This window comes from Danio aesculapii, chromosome 18 (genome assembly GCF_903798145.1).
Source record: "Danio aesculapii chromosome 18, fDanAes4.1, whole genome shotgun sequence".
Lineage (NCBI taxonomy): Eukaryota > Metazoa > Chordata > Actinopteri > Cypriniformes > Danionidae > Danio > Danio aesculapii.
The window spans coordinates 17,976,622-17,995,594 of NC_079452.1; the positions used below are offsets into that span (position 1 = coordinate 17,976,622).

Genomic DNA, 18,973 nt, shown 5'->3' on the forward strand with positions numbered 1-18,973 from the left:
ATGGTGACGTCCTTCCTCCAGCGTGCAATAAGTAACTCCAAAATTGATTCAGGATTTGAACATTTTTTCATTTAGCATGTTTTTACTGCTGTCACTCTCTCTTTTGTGTGCACGTGACAAATGGTGAATCGTTCTGCGTGAAAAGGGCTGCGCAGATGTATAAATCTACATTTGTTGACAGACAGTTTGAGCTATTTATCAGAATTATGGGAATTGTCAGCCCGAAAAATTTTAATTGAATGAACATTTTTTTAGTTTTCTGTCTTACCCAGAATATAAAACTACATATAAATACATTTAGATCATTTAGTTTAATCATTACTATTGAAATGTAAAGAGACTTTTAATCAGGACAACAAAAAATGTTTCTGAAGACAATCACCTACTGCACCTTTAAGACTGGAATACTGTTATTTGAATGATTTTGAAATTAAAAATTTCCTCTATGTATTTTCATCTGGATGTAAGTTTTATTAGTCACAAAACATTTTGTGTGTGTTCAGTATAGGGTTGGGCAATGTCGACCAATTTGGCATTGTACGATGTCTAATGCGAAACATCGCAATGGACGATGGCGCCGTGGCATAGGCGGCAGTGAATTAATTATTTATGAATAATGAATTAATTTATAACGGATTAATTATTTGTAGCCTACCGTTTCAACTACCTGACCCGCATGGTCTGTTTTACTCATAACCAAATTGTAAATAAATAAAGATAATTTACACACAAATTACCACCTGTCAATCACTTTTTCCACAGGACTCTGGCATGAATAGGCAGAGTGATCTGTGTCGTTATAATGGCGTCGACAAACTTGGTTGGTAAAAAAGGTGCACAACCAACAGCAACCAACTAACAATATCTGAGGTTTACGCTAAAATTACTAAGTCATTACAAGCGTGAAAGCGAAAGATTGAAGCAGTGTACTGACGCTGTGACACATTACCTGATAGATTCAAAAGACCGAATAGTCGTTAGATAGAGACAAGATTAATTAAATAACAACTATAGTGAGACACGATCCAGCGGTACATCCTTGATAAACTGTCCAACGTGCACTGCTCTCTGAGGTTTTCTGTATCTGCTGACTGCCTGGAGCTCAGACGTCCCCATATGTTGCAGCGTGTGCCTGTGTGTGTGTGTGTGTGTGTGTGTGTGTGTGTGTGGTCACGTGATGTGTGTTTTCAGCAGTACAGAGGGAGAACTTTTTAGAAATGCTAGGCAGAACGCCAGTGTGAACATGGATCATTTCCGTTCTAAAATTAAGACATATTAGTGTAAACAGGACCTAATTGTATTTTTCGCGAGCTGGTTACTGCTGCGATTGGGGCGGGGTGGAGGATTGCAATGCCGGCTCGGCATCATGATGTTTATCAACCATCGGCGATGGAAGATGACATCGTCTATTGAGCCAGCCCTAGTTCATTATTGCTGTATGTTGCAATCTTGAGAAGTGTTCATTGTAATGCCTGTTGTTTGTAATTTTATCTTACCTGGACCACTGTTTATTGTTAGCGATGCCACATTAGTGGAATTATGTAAAAATAAATAAGGAAAAGGATCAGAAAAAATAGGTACAATTACCTATAATGTTAACGATTTATTTGAGTATTCTATTTTTGCATTAGATAGAGATAAGCATCCTCAAAATGACGGTTTCAGAAAAGCAACACATTACAAACATGCAGTTCAGTACTGAAACCTTAAATATACATATAAAACAGCTGGCATTTAGGCTACTTCTACAACCAAAACAACAAAAAAGTTAATTTTAAAAAATAAAATACAATAAAAAAAAAATCACACTCAAAGTTTTCAATTCAGAGCCTTCCTTGTGAACAGAGAAATGCTATCTGGTACAGCTTTTCACAAGAAAATGTGATGGCAAAAAACTTTTTTTTTCATGCATCTTAAAAATCACAAAAATGTGCATCACAAAAGTACTCAACATCACAAGCTTTTTTGTGTGTCTTATCTGTACAGATCGTGCATATAAATATGTAAAAATAGTACATATATTTATAATAATATCTAAAATAAACAAAGTTCCATAACAACACCCAAAAAACCACAGAAACAAACCAGGCATCAAAATAAAAGCAATGCAATATTTTCAAAATGCTTTAAAACTCTATGATATAAATGGCATACGGTGCCAGGATTGCACAAGAAACGCACAAACTTAAGTAAATTCAATGTGTTTAAATATCTTTAGGTCTGGGCATGTGTAATGCATGTGTAAATATGTGATCTGAAAAAGATCTTAACAAATATATCAGTTCAAAGTGTAATACAGAGTGGCAAAACATAAAAATAAGGTCTACAATAAATAAATAATACTTTTGTGGCTATATATTTGCTGCGTTTGCCTAATAGAACAAATAATTTTTGCAAAAATATATTTGGGCCAGTATATTTCCCTACCTGTTCAGTAACTGAGATTCTTACTGTTTCGAGCTGCTACTTTTTGTTTCTGTATACTTTGTCATCTTAGTCACTACAGTACGGGTTCCCTCTGTTTTGCTTGTCATATGCTCTGAGGACATTTCGTGGGTCAAATATTCAACGCTTGGCATCTTCACATAGAAACCTCCAGAGGCTTGCTCACTAGAGCCAGGAATAGAGGACTTGCTTGCTTTCGGAGAGCTTTCTGGGGTGATGTGAAGGATGCCAGTAGAATGGGGACTGAGGGTTACTTTAGGTACTTTGAACCATGTCATCTCTCTTTCTTCACTTTTCTTTAAAGAGACAAATTCAGCTGATTCAATGTGTACTGGGGACTCTGATCCCTCCCGTTCTGCCAACATTTCAGTCCGTGCTTTTGAGGATACTAAAGTACCAATCTCTTGTACCTCCTCATCCTTCCCTGGTTTCTTCTTAAGACCTGGGAAAGACATTGTGCTTGATATCGTCTTTGTCTCCTTGCTCTCTTTGAGTTCCCATGAAGTCTTTTTACTCATGCTTATTTCCAGTTCCTCTTCTGTGTCTTTTGAATATGGTGAGAAAAACTCCAATTTGGGCAATTTAAGCTTCCCAAACTTTACTCTTTCATCTTTGTCGCTGCCATTTAGACCTGGACTTGTTCCATCATCAGACCCACTTGGTGTTACATCAAACGATCCTCTTTGCCCTGATGAAAATGTGACTTTGGGCAACTTAAGCTTCCCAGTTTTTGACTTTCCTTCAAATTCAACCTCCTCTTCATAATGTATTGCTTTTCCCTTTTCTGTTGACCTGTCAAAACTCTGCTTCATTGTGATCTTTGTCTGCTTGAGCTTTTCTTCTTCGATTTCGGCACTTGCTTCACCAGCTGCACTAGAAGAGCTCTCTATTTGTGGATTCACCATGACAAATACTGCTTTTGTTACCTTTGGCATACGTGGGCCCTCGTATTCTACCTCAGAGTCTACAGGTATTGAGTGGCCTTTTAACTGAAGTGGCGTGATGTTGGCTTCAGGTGACGTTAAAGAGGGTAGAGGTATCCCAAACTTTGGAATTTTGACTTTCTGTTTTTTGTTAGCATCAAGGTTAACGTCAACTTGGGCTGTGTCAATGTCAAAGTCAATTTCAGGAATTTTTGGTGCTTGTAAATCAGCTTTTAAGTTTGCATCAGCTCCTTTCTCAGTCTTGTTTATGTCAGTTCCTGATGCAGATACCTTTACTTTTGGCATTCCGATATTAAATTTGGAACCTTTAACTTTTGGCCCTTTTGTATCTTGAAGTTCATTCTTCTTTTTATTCTTTTTATTCCTTTTTCCTTTTTTCGATAAGTCAAGATCCAGTTCTAGGTCCACAGTAGGGCTCTCTATATCTGTAGTTTGCATTGTCAACTTTTTATCCTCATCAGAAACTGACATGTCTGCATCTCTAGACATTCCTATATGTACTTTGGGAATTTTAACAGTGTCTACACCTACAGATCCTGAAGCTTCAGGGTCACCTGTATTGGGGTAATTATGGGGTAATGATATATCCACTTTAGGCATTGTTATTTTTGGTAGTTGAATTTTTCCGCTTTGTCTTCTGACCTCAGTTTTTTCTGAATCCTCTCGTTGGCCTTGTAATGATATATCTACTTTTGGTGTATCGATATTAGGAATCTTGAATTTTCCTCCTTTTCCACACTCTCCAAGTTCAGGAATATTAATGTCCTCTACTTGGCCTTGAGGTAATGAGATCTCTACTATTGGTAGTTTAATTTCAGGCATCATGACTTTACCTTTTCCTTCACCATGCTGAAGTTCTGGTACATCTTTGTGTTTAATATTAGGAAGTGATATATCAAATGTTGGCGTTTTTAATTTTGTACCTTCTAGTTCTGAATCTGGTACTTGAATTTCTCTTTTGATTCCATGAGGTAGTGATAAATCTATCGTAGGCATTTTCAATTTGCTCCCTTTAATGGAAATGTCTAAATCAGGATCAACAGGGGGCACTGAAATAAGTAGTTTTTCACCTTTAATTTCCATGTCATTGTTAGATGTGTAATTTTTTCCATGAGGTAATGATATTTCTACTTCTGGCATTCTTAATTTACCTCTCTTTCTTATTTCCACCTCATGGTTATCTGCATCGCCTGTTTTTCCATGAGGAAGTGAAAGGTCAACTTTTGGGATTTTTACATGTGGAAAATGTGATGTACCCTTACTACATTCAATGTTTAAGTCAGAGGAGCTTGAGTCCCTTGATTCATGCAGTTTTACTCTAGGCAAGGAAACATTCACTTTTGGAACTGATATGTCAATAGGTGGCATCTTAGGGATTTTTAAACTGCCCTCATAACCTCTGATATCTGCTTCAGATACATCAACTTCAGTTTTTGGAAGCAATACCTCACACTCTGGGATATTTGCTGTTGGCAGTGATATCTCAACTGCTGGAATTTTGACTTTTCCTTTGCTATCCACTGCAGGCATATCCATTTCTACATCTTTGAGCTTTGATTTTGGAACAGTTGTCTTAAATTTGGGGAATTTGAGCTTGTGTTTGACCTTGTCATCAGGACTCTCCATTTTGATTTCTGGTTTTGTAATTTCCCCAGTACTCCCCTGTATCTTGATTTCAGCATTAGGTCCAGTTATTTCAATATCCTTTTTATCTGTTCCACTTGATGGCATTTTGATTTTGTCCTTCTTCATTTTGCCATCTGCTTCTATTGAGGGCGATGTTATTTGCGTGTCCAAATCTATAGATAAGCCTGGACTTTCTAATTCTAATTTGTCTCCACTTTTTAATTTTCTGCCAAATTTTGGGAGTGAAATCTTGGGCATTTTTAAAGAGACCTCTGGAACATCAAAACTTGATCCAGATGACGGCCTTCCGTCCTCTGCCTTTAGAAGTTCAACATTTTCTCTATCAGTGCTCTTTGCCTTTGGAAGGGTAAAGTCCAGATCAACCTTAGGAGCAGATATGTCAACAGTTGGTATTTTCACAGTGGGTAGTTTGATGTTGCCACCTAAAGTTACCTCAGGGACATTTATATCACTCATTCTGGCACCAGTAGCTTTGGTCTCTACTTCAAATCCATGGGTTATTTTAGGTACTGAGATGTCTTCTTCCTCTAGCCCAACATCGGTTTCACGTTCTAATTTAATTTTTGGGAGAGAGATATCAATAGTGGGCATGTGAAACTTTTCGCTCTTGACATCAGGACCTTTAACATTGATTTCAGCCCCTGATGTTTTAAATTTAGGCAAGGAAACATCCAATTTAGGCATTTGAAATTTTCCTCCTTTTCCTCCATGAGCTTTAGCATCTACATCACCTTCTGGTTCTTCTCTTGGTACAGAAATATCTATTGAAGGCGTGTGAAAATATCCACCTTCAATGTCGGGACCTTCAATGTCAATTTCACCTCCTAATGGATTTAATTTGGGCAAGGAAACATCCAATTTTGGCATTTCAAATTTTCCTCCTTTTCCTCCATGTCCTTTGACATCTACGTTACCTTCAGCTCTACCACCTGGTATAGAGATATCTAGAGAGGGCATGTGAAAATTTCCACCTTTGATATCGGGACCTTCAACATTGACTTTAGCTCCAGATGGTTTAAACTTAGGCAAGGAAACATCCAATTTTGGCATTTCAAATTTTCCTCCTTTTCCTCCATGAGCTTTGACGTCTACATCACCTTCTGCTCCTCCTCTTGGTAAAGAGATATCTACAGAGGGCATGTGAAACTGTCCACCTTTGATATCAGGACCTTCAATGTTCATTTCACCTCCTGATGGTTTTAATTTTGGCAAGGAAACGTCAAATTTGGGCATTTCAAATTTTCCTCCTTTTTCTCCATGAGCTTTGACATCTACATCACCTTCTGCTCCTCCTCTTGGTAAAGAGAAATCTACAGAAGGCATGTGAAACTTTCCACCTGCGGTGTCAGGACCTTCAATGTTGAGTTCACCTCCTGATGGTTTTAGTTTGGGCAAGGAGACATCCAATTTTGGCATTTCAAATTTTCCTCCTTTTCCTCCATGAGCTTTGACATCTACATCACCTTCTGCTTCACCTCTTGGTAGAGAGATATCTATAGGGGGCATGTGAAACTTTCCACCTTCGATGTTGTGACCTTCAATGTTGATTTCACCTCCTGATGGTTTAAATTTGGGCAAGGAAACATCCAATTTTGGCATTTCAAATTTTCCTCCTTTTCCTCCATGTCTTTCAACATCTACATTACCTCCAGCTCCACCTCTTGGTAAAGAGATATCTACAGAGGGCATGTGAAGCTTTCCACCTTTGATATCAGGACCTTCAACATTGACTTTAGCTCCAGATGGTTTAAACTTAGGTAAGGAAACATCCAATTTTGGCATTTCAAATTTTCCTCCTTTTCCTCCATGAGCTTTAACATCTACATTTCCTTCTGCTCTACCTCCTGGTAGAGAGATATCTAGAGAGGGCATGTGCAACTTTCCACCTTTGATATCGGGACCTTCAACACTGACGTCAGCCGCAGATGGTTTAAATTTGGGCAAGGAAACATCCAATTTTGGCATTTCAAGTTTTCCTCCTTTTCCTCCATGTCCTTCAACATCTACATCACCTCCTGTTTCAACTCCTGGTAGAGAGATATCAATAGAGGGCATGTGAAGCTTTCCACCTTTGATATCGGGACCTTCAACATTGACTTTAGCTCCAGATGGTTTAAACTTAGGCAAGGAAACATCCAATTTTGGCATTTCAAATTTTCCTCCTTTTCCTCCATGAGCTTTGACATCTACATCACCTTCTGCTCCTCCTCTTGGTAAAGATATGTCTACAGAGGGCATGTGAAACTTTCCACCTTCAATGTTGTGACCTTCAATGTTGATTTCACCTCCTGATGGTTTAAATTTGGGCAAGGAAATATCAAATTTAGGCATTTCAAATTTTCCTCCTTTTCCTCCATGAGCTTTGACATCTACATCACCTTCTGCTCCTCCTCTTGGTAAAGAGAGATCTACAGAGGGCATGTGAAGCTTTCCACCTTTGATATCGGGACCTTCAACACTGTCGTCAGGCCCAGATGGTTTAAACTTAGGTAAGGAAACATCCAATTTTGGCATTTCAAATTTTCCTCCTTTTCCTCCATGAGCTTTGACATCTACATCACCTTCTGCTCCTCCTCTTGGTAAAGAGAAATCTACAGAGGGCATGTGAAACTTTCCACCTTCCATGTCTGGAGCTTCAATGTTGATTTCACCTCCTGATGATTTAAATTTGGGCAAGGAAATATCAAATTTAGGCATTTCAAATTTTCCTCCTTTTCCTCCATGTCCTTTGACATCTACATTTCCTTCAGCTCTACCTCCTGGTATAGAGATATCTAGAGAGGGCATGTGAAACTTTCCACCTTTGATTTCGGGACCTTCAACACTGACGTCAGCCGCAGATGGTTTAAATTTGGGCAAGGAAACATCCAATTTTGGCATTTCAAATTTTCCTCCTTTTCCTCCATGAGCTTTGACATCTACATCACCTTCTGCTCCTCTTCTTGGTAAAGAGATATCTACAGAGGGCATGTGAAACTTTCCACCTTCGATGTCGATTTCACCTCCTGATGGTTTTAATTTGGGCAAGGAAACATCCAATTTTGGCATTTCAAATTTTCCTCCTTTTCCTTCATGTCCTTTGACATCTACGTTACCTCCTGTTCTAACTCCTGGTAGAGAGATATCTACAGAGGGCATGTGAAGCTTTCCACCTTTGATATCGGGACCTTCAACATTGACTTTAGCCCCAGATGGTTTAAACTTAGGTAAGGAAACATCCAATTTTGGCATTTCAAATTTTCCTCCTTTTCCTCCATGAGCTTTGACATCTACATCACCTTCTGCTCCTCCTCTTGGTAAAGAGAGATCTACAGAGGGCATGTGAAACTTTCCACCTTCGATGTCTGGACCTTCAATGTTGATTTCACCTCCTGATGGTTTAAATTTGGGCAAGGAAGCATCAAATTTTGGCATTTCAAATTTTCCTCCTTTTCCTCCATGAGCTTTAACATCTACATTTCCTTCAGCTCTACCTCCTGGTAGAGAGATATCTAGAGAGGGCATGTGAAACTTTCCACCTTTGATATCGGGACCTTCAACACTGACGTCAGCCGCAGATGGTTTAAATTTGGGCAAGGAAACATCAAATTTAGGCATTTCAAATTTTCCTCCTTTTCCTCCGTGTCCTTCAACATCTACATCACCTCCTGTTCCACCTCCTGGTAGAGAGATATTTACAGAGGGCATGTGAAGCTTTCCACCTTTGATATCGGGACCTTCAACACTGACGTCAGCCCCAGATGGTTTAAACTTAGGTAAGGAAACATCCAATTTTGGCATTTCAAATTTTCCTCCTTTTCCTCCGTGTCCTTCAACATCTACATCACCTCCTGTTCCACCTCCTGGTAGAGAGATATTTACAGAGGGCATGTGAAGCTTTCCACCTTTGATATCGGGACCTTCAACACTGACGTCAGCCCCAGATGGTTTAAACTTAGGTAAGGAAACATCCAATTTTGGCATTTCAAATTTTCCTCCTTTTCCTCCATGAGCTTTGACATCTACATCACCTTCTGCTCCTCCTCTTGGTAAAGAGATATCTACAGTGGGCATGTGAAACTTTCCACCTTCGATGTCTGGACCTTTAATGTTGATTTCACCTCCTGATGGTTTTAATTTAGGCAAAGAGACATCCAATTTTGGCATTTCAAATGTTCCGCCTTTTCCTCCATGTCCTTTGACATCTACATTTCCTTCAGCTCTACCTCCTGGTATAGAGATATCTAGAGAGGGCATGTGAAACTTTCCACCTTTGATATCGGGACCTTCAACATTGACTTTAGCTCCAGATGGTTTAAACTTAGGCAAGGAAACATCCCATTTTGGCATTTCAAATTTTCCTCCTTTTCCTCCATGAGCTTTGATATCTACATCACCTTCTGCTCCTCCTCTAGGCAAAGATATGTCTACAGAGGGCATGTTAAACTTTCCACCTTTGATATCGGGACCTTCACCACTGACGTCAGCCCCAGATGGTTTAAATTTGGGCAAGGAAACATCCAATTTTGGCATTTCAAATTTTCCTCCTTTTCCTCCATGTCCTTTAACATCTACATCACCTTCTGTTCCACCTCCTGGTAGAGAGATATCAATAGAGGGCATGTGAAGCTTTCCACCTTTGATATCGGGACCTTCAACATTGACTTTAGCTCCAGATGGTTTAAACTTAGGCAAGGAAACATCCAATTTTGGCATTTCAAATTTTCCTCCTTTTCCTCCATGAGCTTTGACATCTACATCACCTTCTGCTCCTCCTCTTGGTAAATAGATATCTACAGTGGGCATGTGAAACTTTCCACCTTCAATGTCGATTTCACCTCCTGATGGTTTTAATTTGGGCAAGGAAACATCCAATTTTGGCATTTCAAATTTTCCTCCTTTCCCTTCATGTCCTTTGACATCTACGTTACCTTCAGCTCTACCTCCTGGTATAGAGATATCTAGAGAGGGCATGTGAAACTTTCCACCTTTGATTTCAGGACCTTCAACATTGACGTCAGCCCCAGATGGTTTAAATTTCGGTAAGGAAACATCCAATTTTGGCATTTCAAATTTTCCTCCTTTTCCTCCATGAGCTTTGACGTCTACATCACCTTCTGCTCCTCCTCTTGGTAAAGAGATATCTACAGTGGGCATGTGAAACTTTCCACCTTCGATGTCTGGATCTTCAATGTTGATTTCACCTCCTGATGGTTTAAATTTGGGCAAGGAAACATCAAATTTAGGCATTTCAAATTTTCCTCCTTTTCCTCCATGTCCTTCAACATCTACATCACCTCCTGTTCCACCTCCTGGTAGAGAGATATCTACAGAGGGCATGTGAAGCTTTCCACCTTTGATATCGGGACCTTCAACACTGACGTCAGCCCCAGATGGTTTAAACTTAGGTAAGGAAACATCCAATTTTGGCATTTCAAATTTTCCTCTTTTTCCTCCATGAGCTTTGACATCTACATCACCTTCTGCTCCTCCTCTTGGTAAAGAGATATCTACATTGGGCATGTGAAACTTTCCACCTTCGATGTCTGGACCTTCAATGTTGATTTCACCTCCTGATGGTTTTAATTTAGGCAAAGAGACATCCAATTTTGGCATTTCAAATGTTCCTCCTTTTCCTCCATGTCCTTTGACATCTACATTTCCTTCAGCTCTACCTCCTGGTATAGAGATATCTACAGAGGGCATGTGAAACTTTCCACCTTTGATATCGGGACCTTCAACATTGACTTTAGCTCCAGATGGTTTAAACTTAGGCAAGGAAACATCCAATTTTGGCATTTCAAATTTTCCTCCTTTTCCTCCATGAGCTTTGATATCCACATCACCTTCTGCTCCTCCTCTAGGCAAAGATATGTCTACAGAGGGCATGTTAAACTTTCCACCTTTGATATCGGGACCTTCAACACTGACGTCAGCCCCAGATGGTTTAAATTTGGGCAAGGAAACATCCAATTTTGGCATTTCAAATTTTCCTCCTTTTCCTCCATGTCCTTCAACATCTACATCACCTCCTGGTGTAGAGATATCTAGGGAGGGCATGTGAAGCTTTCCACCTTTGATATCGGGACCTTCAACACTGACGTCAGCCCCAGATGGTTTAAACTTAGGCAAGGAAACATCCAATTTTGGCATTTCAAATTTTCCTCCTTTTCCTCCATGAGCTTTGACATCTACATCACCTTCTGCTCCTCCTCTTGGTAAAGAGATATCTAAAGTGGGCATTTGAAACTTTCCACCTTCGATGTCTGGACCTTTAATGTTGATTTCACTTCCTGATGGTTTAAATTTGGGCAGGGAAACATCAAATTTAGGCATTTCAAAATTTCCTCCTTTTCCTCCATGAGCTTTAACATCTACATTTCCTTCAGCTCTACCTCCTGGTAGAGAGATATCTAGAGAGGGCATGTGCAACTTTCCACCTTTGATATCGGGACCCTCAACACTGACGTCAGCCGCAGATGGTTTAAATTTGGGCAAGGAAACATCAAATTTAGGCATTTCAAATTTTCCTCCTTTTCCTCCATGAGCTTTGACATCTACATCACCTCCTGATAAACCTCCTGGTAGAGAGATATCTACAGAGGGCATGTGAAACTTTCCACCTTTGATATCGGGACCTTCAACATTGACTTTAGCCCCAGATGGTTTAAACTTAGGCAAGGAAACATCCAATTTTGGCATTTCAAATTTTCCTCCTTTTTCTTCTTGAACTTTGACATCTACATCACCTTCTGCTCCTCCTCTTGGTAAAGAGATATCTACAGAGGGCATGTTAAACTTTCCACCTTCGATGTCGGGACCTTCAGCATTGACTTCAGCTCCAAATGGTTTAAATTTAGGCAAGGAGACATCCAATTTTGGCAATTCAAATTTTCCTTTTCCTTCATGTCCTTTGACATCTACATTTCCTTCAGCTCTACCTCCTGGTAGAGAGATATCTAGAGAGGGCATGTGAAACTTGTCATCTTTGAAATCGGGACCTTCAACATTGACTTTAGCTCCAGATGGTTTAAACTTAGGCAAGGAAACATCCAATTTTGGCATTTCAATTTTTCCTCCTTTTCCTCCATGAGCTTTGATATCTACATCACCTTCTGCTCCTCCTCTTGGTAAAGAGATATCTACAGAGGGCATGTGAAACTTTCCACCTTCGATGTCTGGAGCTTCAATGTTGATTTCACCTCCTGATGGTTTTATTTTGGGCAAGGAGACATCGAATTTTGGCTTTTCAAATTTACCTCCTTTTACTCCATGAGCTTTGATATCTACATCACCTTCTGCTCCTCCTCTTGGTAAAGAGAGATCTACAGTGGGCATGTGAAACTTTCCACCTTCGATGTCTGGACCTTCAATGTGGATTTCACCTCCTGATGGTTTTATTTTGGGCAAGGAGACATCAAATTTTGGCTTTTCAAATTTACCTCCTTTTCCTCCATGTCCTTTGACATTTACATTACCTTCAGCTCTACCTCCTGGTATAGAGATATCTAGAGAGGGCATGTGAAACTTTCCACCTTTGATTTCGGGACCTTCAACATTGACGTCAGCCCCAGATGGTTTAAATTTGGGCAAGGAAACATCCAGTTTTGGCATTTCAAATTTTCCTCCTTTTCCTCCATGAGCTTTGACATCTACATCAGCTCCTGCCCCTCCTCTTGGTAAAGAGATATCTACAGAGGGCATGTGAAACTTTCCACCTTCGATATCAGGACCTTCAACATTGACTTTAGCTCCAGATGGTTTAAACTTAGGCAAGGAAACATCCAATTTTGGCATTTCAAATTTTCCTCCTTTTCTTTCATGAGCTTTGACATCTACATTACCTTCAGCTCCACCTCCTGGTAGAGAGATATCTATAGGGGGCATGTGAAACTTTCCACCTTTGATATCGGGACCTTCAATGTTGATTTCACCTCCTGATGGTTTTAGTTTGGGCAAGGAAACATCCAGTTTTGGTATTTCAAATGTTCCTCCTTTTCCTCCATGAGCTTTGACATCTACATCACCTCCTGCTCCACCTCCTGGTAGAGAGATATCTACAGAGGGCATGTGAAATTTTCCACCTTTGATATCAGGACCTTCAACATCGACTTCAGCTCCAGATGGTTTGAATTTGGGCAAGGAAATATCAAATTTTCCTCCTTTTCCTCCATGTCCTTCAACTTGTACATCACCTCCTGGTAGAGAGATATCTATAGAGGGCATTTGAAACTTGCCACCTTCGATATCGGGACCTTCAACATTGACTTTAGCTGCAGATGGTTTAAACTTAGGCAAGGAAACATCCAATTTTGGCATTTCAAATTTTCCACCTTTTTCTCCATGAGCTTTGACGTCTACATTACCTTCAGCTCTACCTCCTGGTAGAGAGATATCAATAGAGGGCATGTGAAAGTTTCCACCTTCGATGTCGGGACCTTCAGTGTTGATTTCAACTCCTGATGGTTTTAAATTTGGGCAAGGAAACATCAATTTTGGGCATTTCACATTTTCCTCCTTTTCCTCCATGTCCCTCAACATCTACATCACCTCCTGTTCCACTTCTTGGTAGAGAGATATCTAGAGAGGGCATATGAAGCTTTCCATTTTTGATATCGGGACCTTTGATGTTGACCTCAGCCTCAGAGGGTTTCAATTTGGGCAAGGAAACATCAATTTTGGGCATTTCAAATTTTTCTCCTTTTTCTCCACATCCTTTAACATCTAAACCAGCTTCTGCCCCTCCTTTTGGTGGAGAGATATCTACAGAGGGCATGTGTAACTTTCCACCTTTGAGATCAGGACCTTCAACATTAATTTCAGCCACTAGTGGTTTTAGTTTAGGCAAGGTAACATCAAATTTTGGCATTTCAAACCTTCTTCCTTTCCTTTTGTTTCCTTTGACATCTAAATCACTTCCTACTCCTCCAACTGGTAGACTGATGTCTATAGAAGGCATGTGAACCTTTCCACTTTGAATATCGGGACCTTCAACAATGACTTCAGCCTCTGATGGTTTTAATTTAGGCAAGGAAACATCATTTTTAGCAATTTCAAATTTCCCACCTTTTCTTCCATGTCCTTCAACATATAGATGACCTTCTGCTTCTGGCAGAGTGTTGTCTATGGAAGGCATGTGAAACTTTCCACTCTTAATATCAATTGTTTCTTCGTTTGCTTCAACTTTCATTTCACCGTCAGGAGCTTTTGCTTTTGGTAGTGAAAAATCAATTTTTGGCATTTTAAATTTCATACCAGTTTTAGAATTTCCTTCTGTATCAAAGTGTGTCTTGGTTTTATCTTTAGGCAAAGAAATGTCTATGGAAGGTGTGTAAACTTTACCTCCTTTTACCTCAGGTCCTTCCAAATTTACTTCCACAGGTCTTGATTTAATCTTTGGGAGTGCAAGGTCTACTTTGGGCATTTGAAACTTTACTCCTTTTTTGATATGACTATTGGGCCCTTCAGTACTGATGTCACTTTCTGGTGACATTTTTGGCAAGGAAATCTCAACACCAGGAGAATTCACCGCAGGCAGAGAGATATCAACCTTTGGCATTTCAGCCTTTTCACATTTACCAGAGCTTTTAACATTAATATCTTTACCCTCTGGCAGTGACACTTTAACATCAGTTTGGGGCATTTCTGCTTTTCCAGAATAACTTTTAACCTCAACACCAACCTCTACTTTTCCTTTTGGTAAAGATATGTCAATGGATGGTGTTTGGAATTTCTCACCTTTGACCTCTGAATCCTCAATTTTTATTTCACCTGTAGAGATATTCATCTTTGGATGTGAAACATCTAGATGTGGCATGTTAAATTTTCCTCCTTTTCCAGACAGATCTCCAACCTCAACATTTCCTTCTGTTTCATATAATGGCATATTAAATTTTCCTTGCTTTATTGCTGGCCCCTCAGTCATGGTATGCTCAGGTAATTTCACATTAGGTAGGGACAAATCTACAGCAGGCATTTTAAACTTTCCCCCTTTTTCAAAGTGGCCCTTAATATCTGCACCCCTCTCTATAATTTCATTCAAAATATCAACCTTTGCTTCACCTTCAGGCCTTTCAATATCAATTTGCTCTTGCGGTAAATAAATTTTGGGGTGGGAAATATCTATCTGAGGCATTTTTACATTTGCTTTTTTCTCAGAATTACCTTCTATCTTTCCTTCTGCTGTTCTCTCTTTTGGTAATGAAATACTGATATTTGGCTTGTGAAATTTTCCTCCTTTTGCTCCAGGGCCTTCAAGGGTGACCTCACCCTCAGGAGATTTTACTTTTGGAAGAGAGGTGTCTAATTTTGTCATTTCAAAACTTGCCCCTGTACTTACATGCCCCCCTGAATCAATGCTCTTTGCAGTCACATCTAATTTAGGAAGAACAATGTCCACATCTGATGTCTTTATTTTGGGGACTTCAATGTCAAATTTGGGTAGAGACATCTCGTGCTTTTTGACCATGGATCCATCAATGTCATCTCCAAATTTTTGTTTTGCATCAAAATTTATCTTGGGTAATGATGGGTCAAATTTCTGTGTGCTGATTTTTGTTCCTTCAACATCTTCCAATTCAAACTTTGGGATATTCACGTCCATATCTACTTTTGGTGTTTTGATGTCAATATTTGTCATTTTCAGTTTATTTTCAGATGTACCAATTTGTTTACTTGCCTCTCCATCAATTTCATCTGAATGACAAGAAAGTCTTACCTTTGGCAATTTGATTGTTGGGATTGTCATCTTTGTATCTGAGACATCCAGATTAATCTTTGTCATCTTTATCTCAGGACCCTCTCCTTTTCCTTTCCCACCAACCTCAAGATTAGGAGCATTAGCTTCAGCTTTGCCCTGAGTCATGTTGAAATCACACTCTACTGAGGGAGTCTTAAATTTGGCCTCTTGTTCTTTCACCTCAGAGCTGTCATTAGGAGATTTTACACCTAATTTTGACTTTTTTAATCTGGGGAAACTCATTCCAAATTTTGCACCCTTTGCCTTGCCCTTCAGCGCTGCCCCAGAGCCCTCTCCCTCAAGTGTTGAAACATCTACATTAACATTCCCTTCACTGACAGCAGCATCTGTGGCTTTCATTTTTGTAAATCGGATCTTCCTCTTCTTCTTGCCACCAGTGATCATGCCTTCCAGATGTCCTGATTCACCTGCAGTGGATTTCCCACCTTTCCTCAATTTGAACTTTGGGAAAACAAACTCAACATCAACAGGACTGAGGTCTGATCTACCATGTAAGCCCTCAATGTCCAGCTCTGCCCGATCTCTTGCTTTTTTGTTCTCTTTCAGTCTTTTCAATCCAAATCTTCCTCCTCTCCTTTTCTTGGTTTTGAATGGTTTCACACTTTTGACGCTCTGCAAGAAAAAGGTTATCATTCCTTCTAGTTTCTACTGTTTAATTATTAAATAAATGCAATACTGATGATGGTTAAAAGGTCTTTCTATTGTATAGCAATATTTCAGCATGTACCATTCTTTGCATCTTGGCCTTAGGTCCTCTGAGGTCAAGAGTTTGTGCACCTTGACGTATGCTGACTTCACTTTCTGGCACAGTCCTCTTCAAAAAGAAGGACACTTTGTAGGGTTCTGCACACTGAAGAATTTTTAATGCGTCCTCATATTTCACGTTATCAAAATACACCCTGGCACTTAGAAGTTGATCTCCTGCAATAACACATCACCAAAAATTATTTAGAATTTACATGATTTGTCTCAGCATTCGTTTTACATTATGCAACATCTGTACAACATCCTGTATTTACAATGGAGATGTTGTACATTTGAGAATTCTGAGGTTAAAGAGGCTACTTGTCTTTTCAATGACAGTGGCTCAAGTCTTTAAAGTGTATTTGACATTGCTCTTTGTAATGTAAAATACAGTCCCTTGGTACCTTTCTGTAGGCTGAGGTGCTTCGCTGCTGGGGAGTCTTTCAAGACATCTTTGATGAAGATGCCTCGCTCACCTCCACCAACCACACTGTAACCACTGGCTCCAACTTCAGCCTCGGTTTCAACAACCACTTCCACAAGCTCTGACAACTGCATATCCTTCTCCACCTGAAGTAGAATAGTAAAGGTTGAGTGTTAGGATATTTCATTTACAAAAACAGATTCCTGAATAAATTAATGTATTTATAAAGCAATTTACTGTGTAATGCCATACACCCACAGTGCTTTAAAATCATAAGAGGAAGTCTCTCCACATTTTCACTAGTGTGCAGCATCCACCCCAGTGCGCTCAGTACACACCAGCTATAAGTGAAGATGAGAGACAGCAGTAGAGGCAATTCACTAGATGGGTAAGTGTCGATGGAGATAATTTGGCCAGTGGGTCACACCCCTACTTAACGTACCATGGGATTTTTTTAACGACCACAGAAAGTCAGGACTTGGTTTAACATCTCATCCAAAAAATCAGGCTTTTTACACTATAGTGACCCCATCTCAATACTGTGACATTTGGATCCACATAGACCACAGAGTGAAACCCTTTCCTGCCTCTCTAACACCACTTCCAACTGCGCCTTAGTTTTCCTAGGTGTCCTCCCATCCAGGTACTAACCAGACTCGGGGTATGTCCTAAAGATTTCTAAGTTATTAATCTTGAATGACACTAAAGCCCTGATGTAATTCAGTTTAAAGTAACTGGTGTGACTTTTTTTAAACTCCCAAAACAAAACTATATTTTAGCCTGGTTTTGTTTGAAACAATTTTGAAAAAGGTTGCTCTAGGTCAGGGGTCACTAAACTTGTTCCTGGAGGGCCGGTGTCCTGCAGATTTTAGCTCCAACCCTAATCAAACACACCTGAACAAGCTAATCATGGTCTTACTAGGTATACTTGAAACACCCACGCAGGTGTGTTGAGGCAAGTTGGAGCTAAACCCTGCAGGGACACCAGCCCTCCAGGACCGAGATTGGTGACCCCTGCTCTAGGTGATCAACTCTTTTGAACTATCATTGTTCCATGGTGATTATATAATGTGTAGGTGCAGCTCTAAGGCAGGGACAGGCAACTTCGGTTCTGAACGGCCATTGCCCTGCAGAGTTTTTTAATATAAATCGTTGCACATAAATATAGTGTTAGTTTTGTGACACTGTTCAATAATAATTACATTGCTGTAAGGAGTAGGTTTAGTGTTTGGGTAAGTGTAGACTTTTATAAAAACACAATAGGTCACTTACAAGACATTAAGTAAATAAATCAAATGCACCAGGAGGTTTGTACTAGACTTAATTTTTACCTAACTCCAGAGTTTTGCTCTAACCCTAATCAAACACCCCTAAACAAGCTAATCAATGTCTTAAACTTTAAAGATCACTAGAAAGCTACAGGGGGGTGTTTGATTGTGATTGAAGCTTAACTCTGCAGGACAGTGGTCCACTAGGCCAGTAGTTGACCCTCCCTGCTCTAAGGTGATAAACATTTTTGTTGTGAAAAACTTATCCAGTCCACTAATTCTGTCCAGTTCAACAGACAACCGCAAGTGAAAACATGACCCACCAGTGTGTTTGATTGAGATTGGATCTAAATTCTGCTGGACAGTGGGCCTCAAGGGACAACTTTGGACACCTTTGCCTTAAGAGAAGAATGACACCACAGCCCATGAGTATGTTGGGGCCTTATGCTCTGAGTGGTATTCCTTCATATTTTATATGGACTCCATGTCTTAGCTCTGTATTATTATTAGGAGCAGTTCAGGTTGTGATTTTTTTCATTCTTACCTCATTTTTACTGTCTGTCTTGGATGGCCTCATCCATATCTGTGGAAGTGGATTGGGTGTCTCTAAGCTGATTTCTCTTCTGACTCAAAACCTGTTTTAGTTCTGCATGGAGTTTTTCCTTCTGAACCTGGGAAGCAAATGTGGAATTAAGATGAAGAGATGTGTCCACATCTCACACTGAGCTTTGACTTTGTAGTACTTACAATCCGTTCTGGGCTG

At 39.8% G+C, this 18,973-nt stretch overlaps 1 protein-coding gene across 1 annotated transcript; it reads right to left on the reverse strand.

Moving 5' to 3' along the window:
- Window positions 1-1,590: 1,590 nt before the first annotated feature.
- Window positions 1,591-18,875, reverse strand: prx (periaxin). The gene is given in 5 exon segments (XM_056478167.1): window positions 1,591-13,536; window positions 13,538-16,386; window positions 16,502-16,695; window positions 16,923-17,088; window positions 18,755-18,875. Coding segments are annotated over 5 exon segments (14,331 nt in total). The 5' UTR covers window positions 18,788-18,875; the 3' UTR covers window positions 1,591-2,447.
- Window positions 18,876-18,973: the final 98 nt, after the last annotated feature.